The following is a 26,236-nucleotide window of genomic DNA, read 5'->3' as shown; positions in this document are numbered from 1 at the left end:
GAGGGAAGAGAAGAGTTGAGGAATCCAAGCTAAGGCTATGCAAAAAGTCTTTTTTTGGAGTTGAAATTTCCAACGGATCTAACCCCAAGGCTCCAGCCAAAGGGTGTGACTCAAAGTTTCGATGGTAGTCAGAATTTAACAGGTATTCCCAGTCCTGGTCAAAAGAAAGAACATGTACCAATTACAAACTACACATATTCCTTTCCAACAGGAGAACCTTGAACTTTCGTTTCTTTTATTAACTATTAGAAATTTAGTATCAGAAGCCTTTAACAAGGACGTGGAAAACCTTGAGAGAGTCCAGAAAAGAGCCACCCATATGATCAGAGACTTGCAAGGCGAGCCATATGAGGAAAGGCTAAGGGACTTGGGCCTCTTCAGTCTATAAAAGAAAAGGTTGAGAGGGGACTTGGTAACAGCTTACCACTACATCAGGGGAATATATCAAGGGCTCAGTGAACAACTATTCACCAGGGTACCCTTGGGAAAAAACAGGAGTAATGGCCACAAACTCCTGGAAAACGGTTTCAGGCTTAACACTAGAAAAAACGTTTCCACAGTTAGGGTGTCCAGACTGTGGAATAAGCTCCCTCCAGAGGTGGTGCAATCGCCTACTCTGGAAATCTTCAAGAGGAGACTAGATGGTCACCTTGCTGCTGTTACCTGACCCCAGTTGTCTTTCCTGCCTAGTGCAGGGGGGCTAGACCCGATGATATTGCGAAGTCCCTTCCAGCCCCTTACAATCTATGAATCTATAAGCAGTTGGGTTTTATTTCAAGAAAAGATCAACATAATGTACATAATGCAATACTGATTCTTAAAGTGACAGCAATACTGTAAACATAGATAAATAACACCAGAATAGATGACAGAAATCCAATTATAACTAGCAGTGTTTGAAGAAGTTATCAATTCTCCTAGTAAATTGGGATAGTGGGACCCACCCCACTCATTTCCTTGGATCTTTCTTGTAGATCTTATATGCGATTAAAATCTAGAAGTTCAGGCTCTATATATAAAAAATTCTTTAGCTCCTATGGTCTGTCCTATATAATATCACATTGCAATACTATAAAACATACAGCAGCATTAAAAAAACCCACACTATCCGTATTGCAAAAGTACATTTAAAGACAGTTATTGCAAAACTCAGAGCTTAGTGTGGAATTTTTTTCTTCTCTGCCTCCACTTTTTACTTACTTTAATTGCCTCAGCACCTCCAGGTTTCTGACCTAGTTTCTCATCACGTCAATCACTCATCTATCATTCTACTTACCAACAATGCCAGACAAAACCCCTTTTGTTTTTAAGTGTAAAATTCACTCTCTGAACTGGTCTGCAAAGTCACTACCTTCTGCCTTATACCTTTTTGAAGGTCACTCACTGGGCCCTAGGTCTTGCACACTGTTCTATACAGACAGAACCCTTGTTCCCCATCTTTGCTAGAAGACTCAAAGAACATGTTTGGGTGATGTCTGAATATTAAGAAAGTAGCTAAGGACTACAGATGTAAATACTCTCTGTTCCTGGTTCTGGGAAACCAGAAGTTTCAACCTAAGCTCTTTAACCAAACATAGTGCAGCTAACAAGGTGGTAAGAAGACTTAGGGGAGGGTTTGATAATAGCCTTCAAATACTGTGTCTATAAAGATTATTCTCTTTTGTTTCCACAGAGGGCAGGATAAGTAATAATAGTCTTAAATAACAACAAGGAAAATTTAGGTTAAATACCATATTTTCTCACCTATAACATGTGCCTTATATTTTGGAAGGCTCCAGGCAGGACAAAAAAAAAAAAAAAAAAAAAAAAAAATCTTACCTTGGGGCACAGATAAGTATGAGAGGTCAGAGATCGTGATGCAGAGCCCAACCCAGCATGCTGAACCTGGAATTGTGTGCTGGGTCCACTCCTGTGCATTGGTTCCAGGGCCATATGCAGGCTCTGGAACCATGTGCTGCACTGAAAACGAACCCTGTGCACTGCCCCAATCCAATGCATGCTTGGGGAAGGGTCTCCCCTGTGGGTCTGAAAATTTGGGGGGAAGGGGGTTTAGGGAGCTGCAGCAATTAATACTGCTACTGGTCTTTCCCTCCCCCACAAGTTTCCAGACCTGTAGGGAGCCCTTTTCCTCACATGTAATGCAAACCCCAATTTTCCCGGCTGGTTTTGGTAGGAAAGGTGTGGGGTATATACAAGAAAATACAGTATTCAGAATTCTAATATAATAAAAGCCTCTGTCTGTCTGTAATGCTTTATTCACACTCTGATTGGTTGTTTTGGCAGCCAATCACAATGCTGACTGAAAAAAACAGTTGTCCAAGAGCATTCTGGACAGGAGGTGGCAGAGGCATGGCAGAGCACCACCATGACTGTGGGGATGAAGGGGACAGAGCGGGGGGCCAAGGCCAGCACTGCTCGCCTCACTTTGGCTTTGGATTAATATCATGTTTGTATTCTATGTAAGCAGGTGCTAAAATGCTGCTTAAAAGTGTATTTTTCAAATATCTGTGCTAAAATATGTAGCATTTTCAAAAAAACGTAAAATGCATCAATCCTGGATGAACTAAGTCTAAGGGTACCTGTAGTAATTTGTCTATATGATAAATTATGTTTATTTCAAAGTCAGCGCTTTCATATGTGCTCAAATCAAGGTCTGACAATAAGGAGAGGGGGAAGGTACTGGAGGGGGCAATTGGTGCGGTGCACGAGAGGGTAAGGAAGGGGGGCTAACTGACCCCCAGATTTATTTTCCCTGCTGTAGCAGTGGGATGGGGGAGACAAATTCAGATTCAAAGCAAACCTCCAATAATTTATAATTATAACAAATCTGAAAGTTAAAATCTAAACTATTAGGGGCTCATCTTATTTTAGGGTTGTCATATAAGCAAGTAAATACGGTACTTTATACTGAAGAAAAGAATGGACAAAAAGTTATCATTTTTTAAAAATAAAAGCATCACTTACCTCATCAGATCCTATCTCTGAAGGTCTGGCCTTCTTGGGAGCAATAACTGGGGAAAGGGATCCTTCAAAATCAAGCTGAAAAAAACAAAATTTGAAAAAAATTCATTAATTTCAATAATTATTTTGAAAAATCATGAAAATCACATAAATGAAACCCTAACAAGAACTAAGGTTAATCAATATCTGCACCAAAATTAAGTTACTATTTAGCAACATATTGCAGGCAGGCGTATGCTAACAATGCTACAAGAATGAAGAAACATTTAATAACATGTAGAAATGGTCCTGAAAGAGTACAAGCCATATACAGAAAGCTTATACAGAAATGAAGCGGTGGAACAACATCATCTGAGAAAAGTCTACTTCAGGAATCCTATGTAAGCAAACAAATTAATATGTTAAACAACACACAGTATAGACTAGCATCTACATTGTTTTAAAACATTATAATTTTAAAAGTTGTTAATGCAACTCTGGACTACTATTTATTTATGTAAAATATTTGTATCCTGCTTTTCTGCTTGCACTAAGCACTTAAGTGGCTTAGGCTTAACAATATATATATTTTTAATTATATAATAGATAAATAAGTTAACTATTTCAACCCAGCAGAGTGAATTTAGTGCTCTGGCCAATGGCAGAGGCCAGACTATAGTTTCCTTTGGCTCTGCAGTCCCAGGGCAACTGAGCAGTAAGTTGAACAGCAGAGTGTTCTTTCTGGCAGGGAGCGGGGAAAGCAAGCTCCCTGCCGCTTCTCCTTCACATTATTGTTTATCACATTCTCTCTTAGATAGAGGGTATGACAGAGTTCAAACAATGGTTATTCAAAGGATTGGTCAAGCAGAATCATTGACTCTGATGTCAGATGGATGGACTGATATACAAGGAAATCCTTTATTGAACATTATGTTAGCAACACCTGAAAGCAATTGCTACCAAATCTTCTCGTCATACAGGTGAATACATGGCCAAATTACTGAGTGAAGAGATTGAAGCTGCAGGTCCCTCCAGGGTACAAGCCCTCGTAACTGATAATGCGAGTAAAATGAAAGCTGCATGGCAAATATTAAAGGCAAAATATCCTCATTTAATAGTATTTGGCTGTCTTGCTCATGGGTTGAATCTTCTGGCAAAGGACATAATAAGTGTGACTACAATGAAGACAATATTGGCAAACAGCAAAGCGATTGTGAAGGTATTCAACAATCATCATGTTGCTAATCAGACTTTGAAGAAATTACAGAAAGAGAAGTAGGGGAAGAAAAGAGCACTTTTATTACCAAGAGAAACTAGATGGGGCTTGGCTACAAAGTGTTTACATAGTTTGCTGTGCACAAAGAACTGTTTGCAGTGTGCTTCAGTAGATGACACAGTATCCCAGATTATTCTTGTGAAAATTTGGAAGCAGATTCTCAACCACGATGTGTTCTGCATTCCAAGTTCAAGGAGCATTCAATTTGCTACTACCAGTTTCAGTGGCTATCAAGAAACTTGAAGGAGACACACCAAGCCTTTCAAATATTTCAGAGATATTCAGACAACTAAATGAAAATCTGATTGAGCTTTTACCTTCTTCACCTCTATCCAAAAAAGAAGTCAAACAAATGTTTACTAAGAGATTGGAGTTTTGCTCTCATCTAGTTCATCTGGCAGCAAAACTTTAGAATCCTCAACACAGAGGACAACATTGATCAGAAGATAATTTATCTACAGCTCTCCGTACAATTATGGAAGTAGCTAAAAATGTCCCCAACAGTGACGAAATAGCTGTGATGACACACATTGCTGAATACTGGGCAAAAGAAAAACTTTGGAGCAAAGACATCATTTGGAAGGCAGCAGAGAATATACGTCTCCTCTCGCATGGTAGAAGGGATACTGTAACACCTGACTGTTGTCCACGATTGCTCTGAGAATCCTAAGCATTCCACCAACAGCAGCTTCTTGCAAATGGAACTGGAAGGCTTTCAGCTCAATCAAGACAAAAAAGAGGAATAGACTAACAAATGAACGCAGTGCTAAACTTGTTTCTATTTCTCAAAATCTCTTGCTTCTGGAGAATCAGTCAGAAGCACAATTAGTGAAGAAGATGCAGTGTGATAAGCTGCCCTTGCCCATAGACTCATTGGTAAAACCATCTTTTAGTGAAAGAGAGTCTGGTTCAAATAGTTCTGAATCAGATTTGCCTCAGTCTGATTCTGAAGTGGAACTAATAAGTAATGCAAGTGATTCTACAGATAGTGACAGTGAAACTGGAGGTGCCACAATGGCCTCAGTGGAAGAAAGTTAAACTCTGTTGAAGTAGATGAGTGGACAACCACAGCATATCACACACAGTTCTCTGGGTGTGCCAAAATTACTGACAACAGTTTTCAGTGCCTTCATTTTTTTTCCCTTAAATTTAAACAAACAATGTAAGGGAAGTACATGCTATTGTGTATTGTCTTTACATTTTTACAAGTATTCCAATAAAAATAATTTCTTTCCACATAAAGCTTTGAATATTTGAATATAACATTTAAACCACATTAAGTTTGCTGTATTTAATTTTTTTCCTAATCAAATACTTCAGTTCAAATACTTATGATTATTGGGACATAAAATTAACATGGGGTACTTTTTACGTTTTGTTTACTAAAAACAAGTCAAATAAACATGCTGAATCAGATGACACTCTATTTAGGGCATTGGAAAATTATCTGATTCAAAATTTTCTAGAAAACCCACATCTCTGTTTTTTATAGACTATTATAAATTAAATTCAGATTTAGAGTAAGCAGACATGTTCTGCATAAGTGACTGCAAACAGCAGGTCAGGGGTCAGCAACTTAGAACCTGGATCCATTCTAACCAGCCCATGAAGCTAAAGCTTCTGTGTATTTTTGTATTTATTTACATGATTTATATGCTGCCCTTCCCAGCAAAGGCTCAGGGAGGTTTACAGCAAGAGAAACAGAACAACTTAAAGGCAACTAGGATAAATACAGCAAAATAACAAAAGAAAACAAAATAAAGCTCAGATCCACTAACAAAAATCCTGGCTTTGCTTTGGCTGCTGAACACCTGCCCAAAAAGAAAGGTCTTGTAGTGCTTCCAAAAGATGTCTAAGATTGGGCTCCCCAGCAGGCTTCCAGAGGGAGGGAGAGTTCCAGATCTGAGGAACAACTGCCAAGAAAAAGTTCCCATACGTTTTCGCCAAACAGACTTGGCATACTGATGACACTTGTAGGAGGTTGCTCTCAGCTGACCTTAGGGATCGTAATGGGGCATATGGGAGAAGGTGGCCCTCTAGAAATATGGGCAATTTAGGGCCTTCTAGGTCAAAACCAGCACCTTAAATTGCACCCAAAAAGCTACTGGGGACCAGTGCAGAAATTAGGGGATTGGAGTTATGTGGTCCTGGCAGCCCATCCCTGTTGGAAGGCGATCCACCATGTTCTGTACCAGCTGCAGCTTCCAGAAAGTTGTCAAGGCCAGCTGCAAGTAGAGTGCATTGCAGTAGTCTAGCCTTGAGGTTACAAAGACATGGATGATGGTGGCCAGATCAGAGTCTGAAACAAAGGGTTGGATGTTGGATGAGGAATGGTGAGGAGTTGGTGAGGAAGATGGAGTTGGTGAGGAATGCTCCTAGTCACTCCCACCACCTGAAGATCCAAGTAGAGGATCCAGGACCACCCCAAGGCTGCAGACCTGAGTTACAAAGGAAGGCTGAATCCCATCAGGTGTCCATAAATCACATGGTCTGCCCATAACTGCCTTGTCAGGATTCAGTTTCCATTAATTTATACATATCCAGCCACCAACTGCAGCCAGGCACTAGGAAAGGACTAGGATTGCAAGACCAGGGTCAAAAGAGAAGCAGAGGTGTCATCAGGATTTTGATAGCATGACACACCAAACCTCTGCACAGTCTCACCCAGCAGCCTCATGTACACATTAAACAGGAGGTGCAACACAACAGAGCCCTAGAAGACAAGACAGGAAAGATCCCAAGGGGATGATGAGCACTCAACTCATTACAACCCTCTGGGATCTCCCTGCTAGGAAAAAATGGAACCAATTTAGAGCTGTCCCACAAATACCCACCAGGTCATGTAAACACTTTATCGGCACCTCATAGTCAACTGTATCAAAGGCCACTGAAAAACTGAATGATATCAGCAGGGCACAATTTCCCCGGTTGAGCTCAATGTGAAGATCATTGATCAAGAACAAGAGTGCTGTCACTGTGCTCTATCCAGAACAGGAGTTCAGGAAACCAGTGACATCCAAATGTACCTGGAGCTACTGGGCAACTACTTGTTCAATGACATTTCCCATAAAGCAGGCTGGAGACGGGGCAACAACCAGATGGGAAGTCAACATCAAGTGACAACTTCTGGAACAGGGCCTGGACAATGGAAGACTTAAAAGCATCTGGAATCCTACTCTCCTGAAGAGAGGCATTGACAAGCACTGCCAGCAGTGGCTCAAGTCTCCCTTGGCTAGCTTTTACAAGTCAGGATGGGCACTGGTCCATTTCACAGCCGACTACCCTCAGCCCTCCAAGCACATCCACCACATTGGTGGGTGATAGCAATTTAGAACAATCCATATAAACAGGAACAGACCAGGCTCTCTCAACTCCAAACTCTGACTATGCAACAAAAGTGGTGGTCCTCAAACTATGCCAGATAGAAGCAATTTTATCCGCAAAGTAGGTGGCAAATTCACCACAGTAGACTGATACAGACTTAGTTTCTTGGAAAGATAGCTGAATTCACCAGGCCATTCAACACCCAGAACAGTTCTGCCAGAACAACACTTTGCAGATGCAATGGCAATGAAGAAAAAAAAGTGTCTTTGCTGCCAACACTGCCATGCCAGTCCTTTGGAACATCACACAAGTCATTTCCTAGTGGCAGGGGGCTTCTCTTGCATGGTGCCAGGTGGCAGGGACATGCAGCCGTCACTGCGAGGCAGGCAGAAGTGGTGATGGCAACAGCCAGGTCAGACGGGCTGGCTTGTCCCGACTGAGCTGGTTAATTTCCGCCCATGGTTCCTGTAGTGTTGCTGATGCCACGACTAGGTAGCTATTATATTTTGTTGCCACGAGGTGGTAGGGAAGTAGGTAATAGCTTGTTTACCTTTGGAAAAATGTACCCCAAAACAGGCTGCTGACAGATGACACACACCAGTTTTTTCCTGAGATAATCCTCTATCACATTCAAGTAAGTTACACTACAGTAGGTGTTTACATAGTCTGCCTGCTCTATTTTAAAAAAACACAACACACCAGAGTTGTGTCTGCTTAGACCAAGAGCGGGCAAAATACAGCTCATGGGCCAGCTCCAGCCCACCAGGCAATTTCATCCAGCCCACAGGAGCCCATGAATTAACTGTACCCCACCAAACCCATGCGCTTTGCTCCCACCCTTCTGCATGGGAGGGCCCCAGCCCTGGCCAGTACACACAGCTTCCAGATGGGGCTGCTGCTACCACTGCTGCAGTTGCCAGGGGACCTGCTTGGTTTCCACAGCCTCCAGCAGCTCCTTCTTTTGTCCCTGCTGCAGTGCTCACTCCGGGCAGCAGGTAGGGAAGCTGCAGCTGGACAGGAGTGCAGAGCACAAGGCTGGGGCCGGTGGGACCGTGGAGCCTGGGGCCTGCACCCAGCAGGGCAGCAGAAGCATTGAGCTCGGGTGGGCAGGATGCGAGTAAGTGGGGCTTGTAGAGTGTGAGTGAGGGTGGGAGGGATGTGGGTCGCCCCCCATGCTTCTACATGGTGCAAAGCCCCTGCCACCAGCAGCAGAAGCAGCAGTGGCAGGCCCTCAGGGCAGGAGCTGAGCAACAGAGGGCTCCAGGCCAGCCTGCCTCCATCAGCGCTCATGCACAGCTCCAAGGACTCTGTGCCACTGAGGGAAAGCCCCACAGGATGGAGCTGGCTGCCTTCCCCGCTCCCTCCTGACACATGCAGCTCACAGGACTCCTTTAGGAAGCAGGGAGCAAGGCTCCCTGCCACTTCTGGCAGAGTGATGGCAGGGAATGGGGAAGGCAGCTGGCTCCATCCACCACTGGTGGCACATGAGTCCTGGAAGCTGCACATGAGCCCTGCACAACAGAGGTAGGCTGGCCTGGCTCTGCTCCTTGCCGCCACATGCAGGTCCTGGAACTGACTGGAGCCACACGCCACCTGGTGGCAGAGCCTGAACAAGCCACAAACACCCTGTGGGCCTGCTGCTTGCAGCTGCTGCCCCCGCCAGCAGCAGAGGCTGTGCACCATGATGAGGGTGTGTGGGGGGTCCCCACACCTCCCTTACACCCCACAAACCCCACACTGTGCCCAGAACCCTCCCACATACACAGCCACACACCCTCCCAGCCCCCACCACACACACCTACCTACATGCACACCCTAACCCCACCATATGCACAAACCCACCCCCCCAACTACAACCCACACATTTCCCCACATACCTCCCAACACACAATATACAAGAGTAAGACTACTTTGAACTATTATGCAATTACCTCTATATACACTATGCAAACACACAAATCAGAAAAAAATATTTTTTGGAATAAAATTGAAATACATTATAGTAGATGTTTGACTATTAGTGTATGACTTATTTTTTTCCAGTTCCAAGCTGGCAACACCCCTCCCCACCAAAAAAGAATACTTCCGGGGGGGCAAGGGAAGGGAAGGTCACAGGTTAGGGGGCAGGACTTCTGGTCCCAAGGTGGCGAGTGGGGGTGGGGCACCTGTCAAGGGGCAGGGCTACCATTGTGGCCCTCGACAGCTCACCAAAACTCATTAAGCAGCCCTCCAGCCAAAATAATTGCCCACCCCTGGCCTACACCCTTACTCCTGCACTTAGGGAAAAGAAATATAAAATGTGACCTGCCTCTTCAATCACAAAAGTCCTGAATATAAACTAATTTACAATTACACTTTAAAAGTATCAATCAGTGGTTAAAGGGAGAATGCCATCTTAATGGACAATTGTTCATATGGAACCTAGATATGGCTTAGGCATATTTCAAAATTTCAAGACACCCTAAACAGAAGAAAAAGAATAACTGTTAAAGAAGGAAGATACTGAAATTTGGAAAAGTTATAAAATAAATTCAATGGAACCTTGGTATTTAACAGATTAAGATGCTACTATTGTTGAACCAAACTTGTGTAGATAGACTCCTTGAACTCTGTAATATTGTTATGCAAATTATTTAATACCAATACAAGTTTGAAAAAGAAAGCTAAGATATAAATTTACTTACATTTCGTGTCCATGCTAATCTGTCCGTATTGTAACCCATCATATTCATGAGACATGTTACGAATAAATTCCACTCCGAGTGATAACTTGGCCCTCCTGGAGCGTTATAGGCATTATACCACTTGACAAGCATTTGCACAGCTATCTCTTTGGGCAGGATGGACTTAATTCCTTGCAAACATCTTTTCACTGTTTGGGAAAGAAGCATTTCTGTGCTATTTTGTCTGTAGTACAGAGCTGCAATCCTGGCCCTATAATTTCTGCTGAAAACCCATTCTTCTAAGTTCTACTTTTGACAATCTCGTTACTCTGTCAAAAGAGGCAAAAGACAATTTCCATCTGCTAGTCTGCTGAAAATGTTCCCTGCTAACTCTTCAGTGAAAAGAAAAATTTGAGTTGCTGTTCAAAGCAATCAGAAACTGCTTTCAGTTACAGGATGCTGAAAACTTAAGAGAAAAGGGATGCCTTTTTACACATTCCTAAAACCAATATTTGTCTGAGTTAACAGATAAAACCTCTTTTGCTTTTACTTTTTAGTAATACTATGCACAATATTATGGAACAAAATAGCCTACAAAAATGCACGCGCGTTTTTAAAGAACAGGACACACGTTAGAGGTTGCAGAAAATTGCTAGACAAATCAGCAAGCTTGTAGCTGATCCCTTAGCATATAAAACTGGGTTTTGCATTGTGGTAGCCCACTTGTTACCCTAAGCCAGTAGTTTTCAGATTGTGGTCCAGAGAACCCTGGGGATCTGGCAGGTCACCAGGGTTCTGAAATGAAACTGGGGCTAGTGGTGCAGCAGGCCAGGAGGCAGCGTGTTGCTACTGCTTGGCTAGGTTACCTGGCTGTACATCAGGTCATACAGAGCCAGGGGTAGGGGCAGGGGTTCTCTGGCAGAAGAAGAGACATGAAAAGGGTTATGTTACTTCAGAAAGTTTAAAAACCATTGCCCTAAACAAAGCATACAAAAGTTTTCAACTTTGTCAACGTCTTATGTATTGGATTCTGTATCTTACCTAGTTCTGAGGTGGCAATTTCAGGAATGGCAATCCTAACTGTTGTATTATTGCTGAGTTCCTATAAAAATGTAAAGAAGTCAAATGCTGAAGGATATCTTAAGGTAAAGATTATTCCATCTATTCAGACTATGTAGTACATTAAAATTTATCATAGTAAATAGCTGTATGTTTCCCAGGAGAAGTCAGTGGGAGAGCCATTGTCATAATGAGGATACAGTAAAAGCTCTGTTATCTGGCATCCCCCGGGAACGGGGGATGCCGGATAAACAAAATATGCTGGTTAATGGAGCGGCCCCAGCTGCTGCTTCTTGTGTCTGGGGCGTCCCTCCGCCCCTCCCGCAGCATCGCCGCCCCTCCCGCAGGGCTCCCCTGGGCTGTGCAGGGGCTCGGCAGCACGGGCTGCTTTGTCCCAAGCCACGGGACCTCGGAAAAACCGGAAGTGCCATGGTGGGCACTTCCAGTTTCACTTTATCTTACAAGCCAGCATGCCGGTTAGTGGAGCATGATGGCTTGTAAGATGCTGGATAACAGAACTTTTACTGTATTAAGGTGATAAAGGATAGCTGTATAAAACAGGATTTTTCTACAAGGGAAAGGCTGTTTACTCAGCCTAGACAAACAAAACAACACCTGGCCGTGGTTTCCTGTAGGGGGTTTACAACACAGGGAAAAAAAAAAGGTGGATTTAACATTTTGCTTTACATGACTCAATTCTGAAAAAAATCTCAGGGCAACACCTACTAAAGTTACTCGGTTGTGGACAGGATCTCTCACAGAATGAATGAATGTTCCAAGTTGCTGGAAAGTACAATCATCAATATAAGAGGACTCATGAAGTTTGGAAGAATCCCTGAGCTCTGGAACTGGTGACAACAGTACTCCCTGCAAAGGGACAAAACAGTCTATATTAACAGTTAACATTATGCAGGTGCTGACTATTAGATTAAAAATTATTTGCAGTTTTAAAATTATTTTTTCACATTTCTAAACTATCAGTGCTCATCCATTGTTTGGGAGGCCCATCTTCAATATTAAAAAAAAAAAAAAAAAATCACAAACAAAAGGATTAGGGGAGTACATCAAGGGCTGAACAACTGTTCACCAGGGCACCCTTAGGGAAAACCAGGAGTAATGGCCATAAACTCCTGGAAAACTGTTTCAGGCTCAACATTAGGAAAAACTTCACAGCCAGGGTGTCCAGACTGTGGAATAAGCTCTCTCCAGAGGTGGCGCAATCGCCTATCCTAGAAATCTTCAAGAGGAGATTGGAAGGTCACCTTGCTGGGGTCACCTGACCCCAGTTGTCTTTCCTGCCTGGTGCAGGGGGCTGGACCCGATGATCTTGCAAGGTCCCTTCCAGCCTCGCAATCTATGAATCTACCTTACTTTCTCACACACAACATGCACCTTTCCCCCCAAAATTGGAATATATGTATTAGCCCAGATAGAAGCACCCTGCTTTTATTCCTGCTCCACAGTGCAGCAGCTGTGGCATTACTTTTCAGGCAGCTGAAAGCACCAGTTAACTTAATGGCTCATTGTTCTTCACTCTACATGTGCTAACAATTGATCCTCCTTTTTAATAGTTTTGATGTTCCACTAATAAAACTAACTTTTCTTAGGGAAATTTTGCTGCCTGTTTGCTGCTCCTATTTCACAGCCCTGAAGACTCTTTAGATCTTTCCAAAATCACAGATCGACCCACACAGCAGCTAGGGTTTCAGCTTTTGGTAAGCAGGAAAGGGAGGGTGAGTCAGCTGAAGATTAGACTCTGCGTCTGCTTTATGAGGCCATAACTCGGGAAAAATCTTATTTTCTTCATTTTGACTTTCAAAAACAGAAAGCAGGTGTACGCAGCAAAGAAGTAAGATTGCTTGTCCCAGTCTTGTGGATGCAAAGCCACAGAGAGACCTTCCATCATGACGGTCCAAGGTTCAATAGAGCATAGATTTTTTTCTGACAAACCATATAGTATCTCGCTGTTGGTCCAGACTTATTAGCTCAATGCCGGTCCTTCCCAACAGCCCTCTGACGGTGCCTGCTTCATGTGACCCTACTGCATACTACAATATGTCTCTGCATTTTTGCTTCCCTACCAGTAAAAGGCAGGTAAAGGCAGGTAATCCTTCCCATACCCACCTCAGAGGGGGTTAGAACAGTATACACTTTGAGGTGTTCTAAGATCCTTGGACAGAAGGTATTACAAAAAATATTTTTATTATCGGTTTTTCCAGAATAAAAAGACATTAGCCAAATAATACCATTTTCTACTGCAATTTGTTTAAATCTTCTCTCCTTGAATCAGGACAACTTTAATTACAGAATTTGGTTTAATAAAATAGAGCAGTAAACATACATAATTTCTCACTGATACAAGCACTTTGAATACTATCCAATACAAGCTTTTTAATAAAAGGGTAGCTCTTGCTCCTCTTACCTCATCCAAGGGTGCCAGGTGCTTATTCAAAGGCTTGGAAGGAGTACTGACACTATCCAACGGAGTGCTCGGCCGAGGCATTTGGTTTGACATGGTCAGTGATGGAGCTGGCAGTCCAGGAATGAAGACCTTCCCTACCTTTATATGAGCAATGGGTAGGTAAAGAAGTAGGTAATTTTAATATACAAACTCCTCTGAAAAGCATGCTTATGCATATGGTCATATATTTTCAAGATACCAATAAGGTAATAAACACAGAAGAAAAGGGTTTGAGAAAACACATAAATATTGACCTTAAAACTCCTAACCATGGGACTGCTTTTCTATTTTAAATTTCCCTTTTTAAAATTCTGAAAAACATTCCTTTTCTGCTCCAGGCATATTTTAACATGCCTGAAGACTGCTACACACTGGCATCTCCTTAAAGTTCTGGCACAGTTTCAGTGACAAACTCCTGTTTTCAAAAGTTATAAAAATATTTAGGAAAAAAACCCCAGATTATGAGGTTTCCAAAATTAAGCAAAATTCGATTGTACATCTCCCCACATAATTATAAACAGGTATAGACATTTTTAAGTTATAAAAGTTCCACCAAGAATGATCACCACAACAACTGTTCTTTGCAATGCAACATGATTTGACATTTATGACCATTGGAACACCCTGAAGAAGTGTTGAAGTCTCTTATTATGAAGAAATTCTGTTTGTTCTTCATATCTTAAAGGATTCTTTTGATTCTTAAGTAAAAAGTGAGTTAAAATAATAAAAATATAACACAAGCAAAATAAAGTATAAACAACATTTCCAACCCTACTTTTCTATGGTTCTATGTTTTTATTGTTCCCTGAAGTGTCAGTGACTATCTTAAGAGCACTGCACATGGCAAATCAGGCTGCAGTTCCAGCAATGAGCTGAATTTGAGTGAAAGGACCAAACATATCCCTGAAGAAGTCCCAAATAAGAGGCCCCCTACAATGACCAAGATTGAGGTAATTATTTTAGTAGTTTCCTCCAGATGAAACCCATTAGGCAATAACAGTTACACTTGTCCCTTTGGTACAGTTAAGTTCCAAGTGTCTACGTTGAGATGCTAAGAATCTGAATTTGAGGACATTATGTTACATACCCGTACCACTCCAGTATATAGCACCAGGTTTCCACTACCTTCCAGAACCAACAACGTGTCAATACCCTGTAAATATTAAGCATGTATGTTACGTTATAGATTATCTACCTGAGCAAACTATATTTAGACACTGAACGTGAACAAGCATGCCAACTTTTCATGGTAAACGCACACACACACACACACACACACATGCTTACCTCCACTGGAGCTGCATCCTTTGCCTGTATATTGGTAACAGAACCAAAGATCAACTGCGACTTATCATTGCTCTCTTGAAATTTTACACAGCTATATATTTTGAAAGGAAAAAAGAAAAAGTCAAATCAAAAACACTACATACAGAAACTTTCAGTATTTGTTATTAAAAAGGGACAGAATATTAAAACAATGCTGTAGGAGAACCAGTTATGTTTGTTAAGGTATTGGTAATTCCTTTCCTTGCTTCTGTACCCCTGGTAGTTGATATTAATTTCTTAATCTTCACCAAAGTATTCAAAGTTTTTCTAGGGGTAGGCAGGAAAAGCATCAATATAATACTTTTTTAAAACAAATCTTACTTTTATTTGTGTGGCCAATACTACATACGTTATAGATGTAAACATCTGCAAGAGAGCATTTCAGCTAGACAGACATGCATGTACCACACTAATGGGACAGACTTCACTAATGACAGAACATACACATACAATACCAGGTCTGAACTACTATTTCTGCATGCTTTAACATGTATTTATATTTAAAAGCATATGATTACCGTAACTGGAGCTGCGATTCCACTAAAAAACATAAGAACTTTTGCCCACAGAGATCAGTTGTAATAAACACTTTTGAGGTCTGGGAATTCTTCTCTCTGTCAATATTGAAACAGAAGTAACGATTTGTATAGCATTCTGGCTGACCATTGTACCAGAAACATAAATGTACAAGAGAGAATCTTGAAGTAAGGTGAGTTGTGTGGAAGAGAGGACTTCAGTCAAGCAGTGCAATGGATCACCCAAGTGCCCACCCCAATACATATCACAGTTCTAGGAATACATTTTCCTATCTTCACGCTCCTAAGTTCTTGACCCTCTGAGTATATGCTATGCAGGCCGGCACCACAGTCTGAATGGCTTTGTCCCTATTGTCCTGTTTAATTCTAAATTTTACTGCTCTAGTTTGGCAATCTACCTCCAAGTCACGTATGATCAAAGGCTGGTGTCCTCACCAAAGGTAGGCGCTATCTGCAAGGTACTCTCTCTGCTTCCATGGCTCATTTTGATGTCAGCCACTTAACAGCATTAGCATCTGAAGACCAAGGTGAGTGGCACCAACATCATTTGGAGTCAAACTGGTTAAAGAATAGTAAATATGTGGCAATATAAATGATAGTGAAGTTAAGGAGTTTAGAGGAGGAAGGAAAGGTGTCTGGTCATTACAAATTGCATTTTTCATGAAAATCACTTAATTTTGTGACTTTCATGAAAAATGTGAAATTGGGATTTAAACCAGATCCTACTAACTATAAATGCAACTGCTGCTACAATAGTACAAATTCTCAGAAGTCACCTATGATACTGGCAGTGAGCACTTCTCACAGAAAGTAAACACATGCTCCTAGTCACAAACTGCCTTCAAAACCTGTAAGTATCTCTCCCCAAATGATACAGATGACACCACAAAGAAAGAAAATACATAAAAGGATTTTGCTAAAGCATGACTTAGACCTGCACTGCATCATACTGTAACACTGGTGTTTTGCCCTATGAAAATATATGAACTCCTAGCATGGAAGGGGAGAAAGCAAAGATTCATAGACTGAGAATATTCTGGTCAGCTGAGATGATACTGCTGCATGTTTCAAGATATACACACACTATTACCTCCTTACAGGGTAGATAAAAATCAATGATTTTATTTAAATCTGATTTTTTTAAAAATTTAAACATATTTTCTGAATGTTTTCGTTAAGATGCTTTAAAAAAATAAACATATATCGTTTTAATTTAAGATACGTTAGAATTTAAAGATATCATCATGGAATAGGGATTATAATTTTTAATTATATACTATTTAAGACAATATATTCATGGAACCATTTTAGAAAAGGTTATTTATAAAGTCACAACAAGCTATGGATTATATTAGCGGCCAAATCTTATGAGGTGTACAGAGGCTCCGCTCTAGATTAGTAAAGATTAAAGAAAAACACTCTACCCAATGGGACTCAGTGTTCAGTCTAGAAAATCCTATTAAGCATCTCTGTGATGCTTAGTTCCAGCTCTCAAACTGTGGATTTGTGTCTCCAGAAATAACATCCTTGTTAACAGCCGTATATGGAGATGAGAGATAACAGATCTGATTACCTACCCATGAGCACTCTTGTCTCTCTGCAAGTCTGTGTACACAGAATCAAGCCCTTATCTCTCTCTAAAAGTACAAAGTTTCAAGAAGTTAAATGAAGAGAGGATTGATTGTTGGGGGTGGAATAGATCTGGGCAAGGAAGAGTCTGGAGGTAAATGCAAGGAGGGAGATGCAGTAGTAACAAAAAAGAAACATTAGAAACCAAAGAGAAACATTTTGAGCAGACTATTCCAGAAGTCTTGAGGGATAAGTTTCTGAGTATAGCTTCTTCATTGATTTGAGATCTAGTGAGGGAATGCAATGGTAGAAGGGAAAACTTAACATGGCAGTAGGTTTGCCAGGCTATAAAAGAGACCCTGTTTGGGAATATTTTAATGAAGATTATCTCAAACAACAAAAATGGACTTTTTGTAATAAAACAATGATTAAATCAAGGATTCCTGACTAGTGATTTAAATCAAATCCACCCTGCCCTCTTAGGCAGGGATTGGCAATCTATAACTCTCAGACATGTGGTTTCAGTGGCGTTCAGTAGTAGGGGGCTTTAGCTGCAGCTGCTTTCTCTGTGCTGCCTCAGGAAGAAGCGCAAGCTGCAAGTGCTCTCCCTGTGCCACCATGGGGTTAAGGAAGTCTGTGGGTGGGTCCAACACCCACCTGCCACTGGCCTGAGGTGGGTCACTCCAGCCTGCAGCCAGAAAAGCCTGCCTACTGCTGCCCTCACATATCTCACTCAGTATTATGCAGGAGTACAGTAGATGGTGGCACACAGTGCTGCTCTCATGATACCCTTATGATGTTAGCTAATCCCTGTGTTCAGCATCTCCATTCAAGATCCAGGAGAGGAAGAGCAGCATAGCAATTAAATTTAGAGAGAATAACAACTGGTAGGTGCTGTAAACACCAGAAGCAAAACAACAACAACAAAAGGCGCAAGGTTACAACTATGGCCAGGCACTAACAACATGTGATAAAACTTGAGACATACTTGACAGTAGGCAGGACTGGCTCTCATTCTATCACACTGTAACAATTTTCCTGGGTCAGCCTTATGTCCCAGGACTGGAACCCAGGACCTGTAAGCCCAGGCAATAGGTGTTGACCTTCCAATTCAAAGGTCCTAGATTCTACTACTGATGAGCCAGTCAAAGGATGTTATGGTAAAAGGGTAGTCTATCAAGGGATTTCAGCTGTAATGAGGGCTGGATTAAAATGTTTGCCAATTACACCCTAGTACAGGGTCCTCATACCAATGTCCCACACAGCTAAATCAACATCTCTGATTTGAGTACCTGCAACACTGGCAGCTTCCTCTCCTTGTTTCATGACCTGAGGGCAGAATGATAGAAAAGACTCTTCACATGACAAGAGGAGGATATTACAGCTGAGGCCCCTACAGAAGAGTACATCTGCAGTGAATACTAAAACATGGCTTCACTTAGGACAACCATGGCCTGTAACATGGCCTTGTTTGTAGTGCTCCTCTGACACTTGGGATACACTTCTTAGCCAGCAGCATGGGAAATAAACATGTATAGTGAAGAGTTCAGTGCCCCCACTAGTGGTTGGATAAGATAAAGATCTAAGATTGCTACAGCTCTGAGATGACTGATGCAGGCCTTTGGTCAAGCGTAAGAGGTTAAGGGTTTATGTCCTGTACTCACTCCCTTTTAGCAGGTGACACATTCAGAGGCAACGCAGTACATAACCACCATTGCCTTAAGGTCCTACAGCACCCCTGAAAACGGCCCTTTGAAGCAAAAAGTGTACGCATTTGTTTTAAAATAAAAGAGCAAGTTAAAAGCTTGAGAGAACAACCACAGTTTTACTTCAGCCTGTTCAGGGGTCATCTCTAACTTCTCAAACTGAAACATAAGACTTCATACCTCACGTTCATGATGGTCTCTGTCCACAGGTGGTCTATACACAGCTCTGGAACAATTGACTCAGTTTCTGGTACAATGAAGGAGTCATTAGAAGTGTTGTTTGGTGAATGGCTAATATTTTGCCTCTTCGGTGACTGGGTATTACTGGAAAAGTTGAATCTCTGCACTCCCGAGAAAGAGTGCACCCCTAATGCAGGGGAGTGAGAACGGCTGCAAACCAAGACATGAAATATTACTGAAAAGCAGGTTATGGAGTCAGGCAGGCAGTTCAAACATGTAAAGAATCCTTTTCTAAAAGGTGAGCCAGACGTTTATACATTAGCACTTTTCTCAGAATAACTAATTCAATGAGAGTCCTGTTGCTCACATTACAGTCCTGGCACAGGAACACATTGACTCATTCAGAAGTACATTTGGCACTGGCCCAAACTTTCTGGGTCCAAAAAACCTCTCCAGGGGCTTAAGCAGAGCCTAGATATGATCTCCATTTCAATGTGGACTGCAATGAAACAGGCACCTCAGTGCTAGGAGCAGGGTGCCCTCATGTGCACACTTAGAAGTCCAAGTACAGATGACTAGGGATCTTTTGCAGTACAAATGTAGTCTCTAAAAGGATTTATGGGCTTAAGGGGCTTTGGGTCAATAAAGTGGGGTAGATTTTGACCACTTTTTGATAATTTGCTACATAAATTCTGCCTACATGCCATTTCGGTGTATAGTTTACCAATCTGGATTTGGTCCTTAGTCTTTCTATGCCTCAGCTCCCTCATCTGCAAAACTTGTGGGTAACAGCACTGCCTACCTCATGAGGAGTTGAGAAGATATATTCATTTAAAAGGCATTCAGATACTAAACTACTAGACCCATGCAAGTATTTTACATGGACAGATATAGTGCACGTACTCTCTCTGCCTCAAGTGCACTGGCTTGTTAATTTACTAAATTCTACAAAGCACATTTGGCACCTACCTAAGAGCTGCCATGTTAGATATAGAAGGTGAACGGGAGTGCACACTTGGTGATGACCCCGACCGACTTTGGCTGTGAATAGAAGAATAGTTCTGGAAAGGAGAGGCCACAGGGGATTCGCCTTTGGAGAGACTCCTGAGATGTGCAGTCAAAGAGCTACTAGTGGCCAGATGCTGTGGTGTCCCCACCTGCTGAGAGAACTTAAGGACTGCATTCTGCTCCTGGAAGAGAAAAGAGAATAAGCTATATGGCACAAGGAATGCAAGCAAGGCAAAGCAGCCTGTGTCAAGGGGGTCACTAAAGCACTGTGGATTTAGTCAGCTCAATGCAAGTTTAAATGTTACATGTTCAGACTGATCAGCTGCTAGACTTCTCAACCCTGTGATCTAGTAAGGGCTAGAAGAAACCCCACATAGAGAATGCAGGGGGGAGTGGCATGGAGGATGCAGGGGGGAGTGGAAGTGAAGGGGTCATGGCCCCATCATAAATCCATCCAGCAATGTCTATTCTCCTTCCACAAGTAATCCTCTTTGATCCTAATAGCAACACATTATTAACTTTCTTTTATTTTAAACCACTTACATACAGTTAAACCACTCAGCAAGTTCAATCATCAGAGTCCATGACACCATTAAAACAGCATGATAAAACGCAATTTGCTACCTAAATATCACCACCATGTGAAGCAGTTATACCTCTACACAACAAGCTATCCAGACTCATCAGTTGCTTGCCCTATTCTCGAAACTTTTAACATGAATAAGCGCTAAAGAAATCTAGCATACTTCATTCTGATACTAGCAAACAAGTGCAAGGCAAACTGATTTTCAAAACTTTGTCTCCATCTATTGTATAGATTGGACTGGAGATATGCATTTTAAAATATACATACATAAGCAAACAACACTTGCTATTTTACCTTCGAGTCAGCAAAATTTCCTACCTCTGGTTTCACTCTACGAAGAGACCAAATAGTATGCAAACTCTGAACAGTGTCATATGTCATCATGATGGAAGGTTCAGCATTGAGAAAAACTACTCTTAGGGTGTAATCAGCAACATACTGTACTCTAGCAGGGGGAAACACACCTGTTAAAAAATTAAAGATCAGGTTAACCACATCTAAGGAGGAATATGTCTCTACCATTATTATTAGTTATTTAATGCTACTGTAGTATTTTGTGTCACCATTTTTTTGCAATTTTGATTTTTCCCTTTATAACTTCCTATACTGGGACTGGAGAACCCTTTTGACACTTAAAAATAGATAACTAAGAAATCAGATGCAAGGGAGACTACCACAATTTATTATATACCAAGTTTAAATAAGTAACAAAAATAAGAGACAGTGTGGACTGCTTCTGCAAAGACAAGAGCTCTCAAGAAACCCAGTTTATATTCCTGCATTCTGCACTATCCTACCTGGTCATCTTGAGCAAGTCATTAAATCCACCCATGCCTCAGTTTCATTCATTTGCAAGAAAAGGATATATTGCGCTGACCCTCCTTGGTAAAGGTTTTGTGATCTTCAGAGAAGCAGCTCTATACAGGAGTGAGTGTAATATCCATACTGCTTAGGAGGTACAGTTATGTATTTGTTATTATTTTCCTTACATTTCTTAACTCACAGGCGTAATACCAACACCAAGCCAAGCTACTTTTTCAAGGTATCCTTGTTATCATCATACTCTTCTTGAAATGTCACCACTGCAGACAGATCATTCCTACAGCATAATGCATTTCTACTCCTAGTTTCCCACAAACTTTTTTCTCTCATAACCATGCTAAACATTTGATGTGAAATTCACCAATATTGTGATTGAGTGATTCACATCTCCATTTATAGTTTTTCATGGTTGGTTTTTTTTTGTTTTGTTTTTTTTAAGAAAGACATAACCTACCTCCAGATTTGCAGATAAGAGGTGTTATCTCATCTAATGGGTGAAGCATGCTGAACATAGTAGGCAAAGGTTCTCTGGAGAACAGTGGAAAAATACATTTTAAAAACCAGTGTTATTACAAGCACAGCTATTATTTATGAGTTGCAACACCCACTATGGTTCTAAAGAATGGAAAACCATCAAACATAAATAACTGAGGTATTTATTCCATTACTTCAGGTCTCCAAGTCTCATCTTACACATTAGTTACAAATTTGTTTATATATAATTATCTTAAAACAGTTTAGAGAGCCTTAACTGATATCCAAGTTAAATCAGAACCCCAATACAGTCATCACTAAGATGTTATAAATATTAATATTATACAGCTATAAGTTCAGGATATTAAATTATGATTCTATCCTTTTAAAACTGAATGAAAATTTAGACAGACAGAATTATCTAGGAAAAATATGGCCAGAACACAAAGACTGAAGATCTCATCTGACTCCTAACAAAAATACTGTCAGCTTAAATCGTTTTTGAAAGCAAAAACATCTGGTGAAATACTGCACTCAGAGTATACAGTGCAAGGTAACAAAAGGCCAAAAGTGCTATTACACCTCCCTAAAAAAAGAGCAGTCATAAATTTCTCAGGCATGCTTGTGTCACATTCTCCATCTATGACCTCCTACATTTCTCATCAGAAAAAGTTTCCTACACTTATCACAAACCAGGCACAATATTTTCAGAACCACTGGTGGGCCCAAGCAAATAGATTTTTCATTAACAAAATTAAAAGACTAGTTGGCTATTTTTATGGGTTTGGTCAAACAATAACTAAAATAAACTTGTATTTTTATATGCAAAACTTGAATTAGACAGGTAGCCCTTAGAGAGAACACTTTTATATACTGGGAAAAAAAGAGATTTTCAATTATATGTTTCAAAATCCAAACTGCTAGACTATAGCTACCTATCTAGGTTTTTCAACATGCTTGTGGTTAAGACTAGAACTGACCAGGATTTTTTCAATGAACTGTTTTTCGCATCGAAAATGTTTACTCATCAAGACTGAAACTTTTTGTAGGAAAAGAGTTTGACAGGTTTTTCAACTCACTTTTTTCAAAACAAGCTTTGAAATTGAAGCGTTTCATTTCAACATTATCAGAATAGAAAAAAAGTTAAGTTTAAAGCAAAATATGGTGAAAGTCTAAACATTTTGATATTATTGAATCTAAATAATTCAAGTGCCTGGAACTAAAGATTTTAAATTCTTGAAAATTTATAAGACTTAAACTTTCCAATCCAGTTTTGGATTAAAAGGCTGTTTTTTGTTTTTAACCTGGGAAATCTATTTCTGGGAAATATTTCTTGCCCAGGGCCAATTCAGATGAGAGAACCACACATTCTGGAATGAATGTACATGACTTCAAAGCAGACAGCAATCAGCTACTTACACTACATCTCATTCTAACCCAACACTATATCCTGCATCCTGGCTGTATGCCTGCAATAGACCCAATCCATATCCCTGTGCGACATGGGCAGAGGAGAAAGCATACCAAGATCAGGAAGTTTTCCAAGTGCATTGCAGTGAGAAAGAAACAGGCCTCTATTTCCTCCTCTGTCCATTTTTAATATCCCACCCCACCACTGTGATCCTACTACCAGGGCAAATGTTAAAAGAAGCTGTTGGTAACTTGTAGCTTCAGGGACAAGAGAAGCTAAACATCATAAAACCCAGAACATCCAATGCCATTCTCCAATCAGTGTAACGAAAGTTACAAATGTGGGGTCTCCCTACCTCCAAGCTCTTGACATTCTAACCAACTTCCTGCCTCTTCTGACACACTCCCAGAATGCCTTACCTTTCCAGATGTCAGCTCTAAACTGTAAAATGCAGTAATAGACACACAGTAACAATACAACCCTAACCACTGGACTAAGCTATGCAGCAAGTTATTAGTAACCATTCCTCCTACATCAGCGGTTGGCAACGTTTTTGGGCAGAGTGCCAAAAACAACCCAGCCTCCACCAGCTGGATGTTGGCATGCCAGGGGAGGATCACGAGTGAGTTCTGAGGGGTTTGATCCTTGTTGTGGCAACAGCCCCCAGCCCCTTCCCCACCATCTGCCTGGAGGTGTGCATGCACCCGCCGCCAGCAACGAGCCAGGCCAGAGCTCCACAGACCTTAGTGCAGCAGCTTTCAGTCTCCCCGCCACATGCGGCAAGCAGCCCAAGGTCCATAGTGGAAGGCAGGGGCATGGTCAGTCTGGCCCAGCTGCAGCAAGCAGCCAGGAAGCTGCAAGCTGCTGCACCAAGGTTCCAGCCCGTTGCTGGCAGCAGGTGCACGCATGCCTCTAGGTGGATGACATGGAAGGGACTGGGACTGCATTGCCACAAGGACTGGGTCCCTTGTAGCTCCCCGCCCCCATCTACCCTGAAGCATGCATGCACTGACTGCCGGCAATGAGCCAAGCTGGGGCTGCACGGACCTTGGTGCAGCTGCCTGCAGCCTCTTGCCACAGCTGGCCGGGGCTCCTGCTGTGGAGCCCAATCTGCTCACAGGAGGTGGCAGGGAGGCTGCAAGCAGCTGCACTGAGGTCTGTGGAGCCCCAGAGAACTCACTGCCAGCACCTCTGGGAGGACGGCAGGAGAGCTGTGAGGGGCCCAATTGTTGTTGTGGCTGCACAGTCCCAGTCCCTTCTACTCTGAGGTCACGCTGATAAGACTGATAGACTAGAACAGTGGTGCTCAACCTCTGACCTGCAACGCTATGTCATCCTCCCCCAGGGCTGCCCATGGGTGTGGCAATTTGTGGTGGGGGGAGCAGTGGCAATATTAACTGCCAAGGCTCTGCATTAAGCCATAGTAATTAAAACTGCAGCTGCTCCCCAAACACCAAATTTTCAGATCTGTGGGAAGCCTGAAGACTGGATGCTAGAGCCCTGCAAGCTGGATCCAGCATGCAGGGTCACATCAGCAGACTGACCCCATGCTGAATCTGGCCCCGTGTCACTTATCCAGCCTGCAGAGGCTAAAAGGTTGAGAACCACTGCACTATAACACAATTAAAACATGTATGGCTTGATATATCCTAGAACTCCCTGCCACCACCATTACCAGCCACTCTCACTACCTACCTGGGTGGACTTGGGGGTACTTCATGAGAAGAACTACTGCGCTCAAACAACAAGCCATATTTTGTTGGCCAGACATTTGCCACCTATGAAAAACAAATGTTTTTAAAAATAGAGTTTCACCTACTAAAGTAGTAGAAAACCAAAATGTTTAGCCATGGTTTAGGGCAGAGACTTTAATGTTACATATATAACACAACAGCTAATCAAAACAAAAAGACAGCATATCTGTCCTTTCCCATATCCCATGTGTGATTTTCTCCAATATTTTAATCAGGTAACATGCCAAGTTTTGTAACTAACAGAGTAACAAAACTACAAATCACTTATTTTATCACCCATTCAGGGAATTTGTACCACATACCATCATAGTGGTATCTGGGCACTTTTCACGTACAACAGAGTAGCAATAATGGTGCTCCTAGTGGACTCTGTGAAGTTTCCAGCTCCATCCTAGTTTCAGGTTAAAATTGGGAATATGACAAAATACTCCAACTCTCAATCCAATACCCAGGGTGACAGACAGCACACTCAGGTCTGTTTTATCATACTCCCTCATCTATTACAACAATTAGGGGTGCACCAACAAAGATTTTCTTGGCCGATACCAATAGCTGATTATTAACCAGCCATATCAGCCTATACCAATCCAATAATCAATTTACAGGAATGCAACCAGGCAGCATGGAAAGAAGGAGTCTACAGACAATTTTGTGGAGGGGAAGGAGTGTTGGGTTAGAGTGGGGGGGGCAGGGGCTGCAGATCGAGGCCCCCACGGTGAGGTGGGCAGTGGGGCAGAGGCAGGAAGCGGGATGGAGCTGCAGGTGGCTTGTCCAGGAGATCAGCATCCCGGTCCTTAAAAACGGCAGTGAGGATGTCTGAACTAAAGTTCGTTGAATGAGCTTTAGTTCAAGCACTGCCACCCACCACCGTTTTTAAGTGTGGGTACGTTTTTCACCAGAGCACAGCCGAGCAGGGCAAGGGTGGATGTGAGCTGCCTGCTGCAGGCTCAAGGCTCTCCACTCTGCTGCCTTTGCCCTGGGGGCTCCAAGCTGGCTGCACAGCCCCTGCCCACCCAGCAGCAGGAGGCACAACTCGCCAGCCCCACTGCTGCTGGGTGGGCAGGGGATGTGCAACTAGCATGGGGCTCCCAAGGTAAAGGCAGTAGGGTGGAGAGCCCCAACCCCACAGCAAGCAGCCTGC

At 42.1% G+C, this 26,236-nt stretch overlaps 1 protein-coding gene across 2 annotated transcripts in view; it reads right to left on the bottom strand.

Moving 5' to 3' along the window:
• Positions 1–26,236, bottom strand: part of ANAPC1 (anaphase promoting complex subunit 1) — a 96,570-nt gene that overhangs the window by 63,992 nt on the left and 6,342 nt on the right. For both annotated transcript variants that reach the window (XM_025205706.1, XM_014520540.2), the window contains exons 6-19: positions 25,037–25,119; positions 21,911–21,984; positions 20,953–21,098; positions 20,010–20,230; positions 19,041–19,250; positions 15,568–15,663; positions 15,011–15,101; positions 14,811–14,876; positions 13,685–13,822; positions 11,989–12,129; positions 11,245–11,305; positions 10,225–10,412; positions 2,965–3,039; positions 1–154 (exon numbers count right to left, since the gene is read on the bottom strand). The exon at positions 1–154 is cut by the window's left edge and continues 100 nt beyond it. In XM_025205706.1, coding sequence (XP_025061491.1) covers positions 1–154; positions 2,965–3,039; positions 10,225–10,412; positions 11,245–11,305; positions 11,989–12,129; positions 13,685–13,822; positions 14,811–14,876; positions 15,011–15,101; positions 15,568–15,663; positions 19,041–19,250; positions 20,010–20,230; positions 20,953–21,098; positions 21,911–21,984; positions 25,037–25,119 — 1,744 coding nt within the window. The remainder of the gene's footprint in view (positions 155–2,964; positions 3,040–10,224; positions 10,413–11,244; positions 11,306–11,988; positions 12,130–13,684; positions 13,823–14,810; positions 14,877–15,010; positions 15,102–15,567; positions 15,664–19,040; positions 19,251–20,009; positions 20,231–20,952; positions 21,099–21,910; positions 21,985–25,036; positions 25,120–26,236) is intronic.

This window comes from Alligator sinensis, unplaced genomic scaffold (genome assembly GCF_000455745.1).
Source record: "Alligator sinensis unplaced genomic scaffold, ASM45574v1 scaffold794_1, whole genome shotgun sequence".
Taxonomy (NCBI): Eukaryota; Metazoa; Chordata; order Crocodylia; family Alligatoridae; genus Alligator; species Alligator sinensis.
This window is presented reverse-complemented; position numbering and strand designations above follow the sequence as displayed.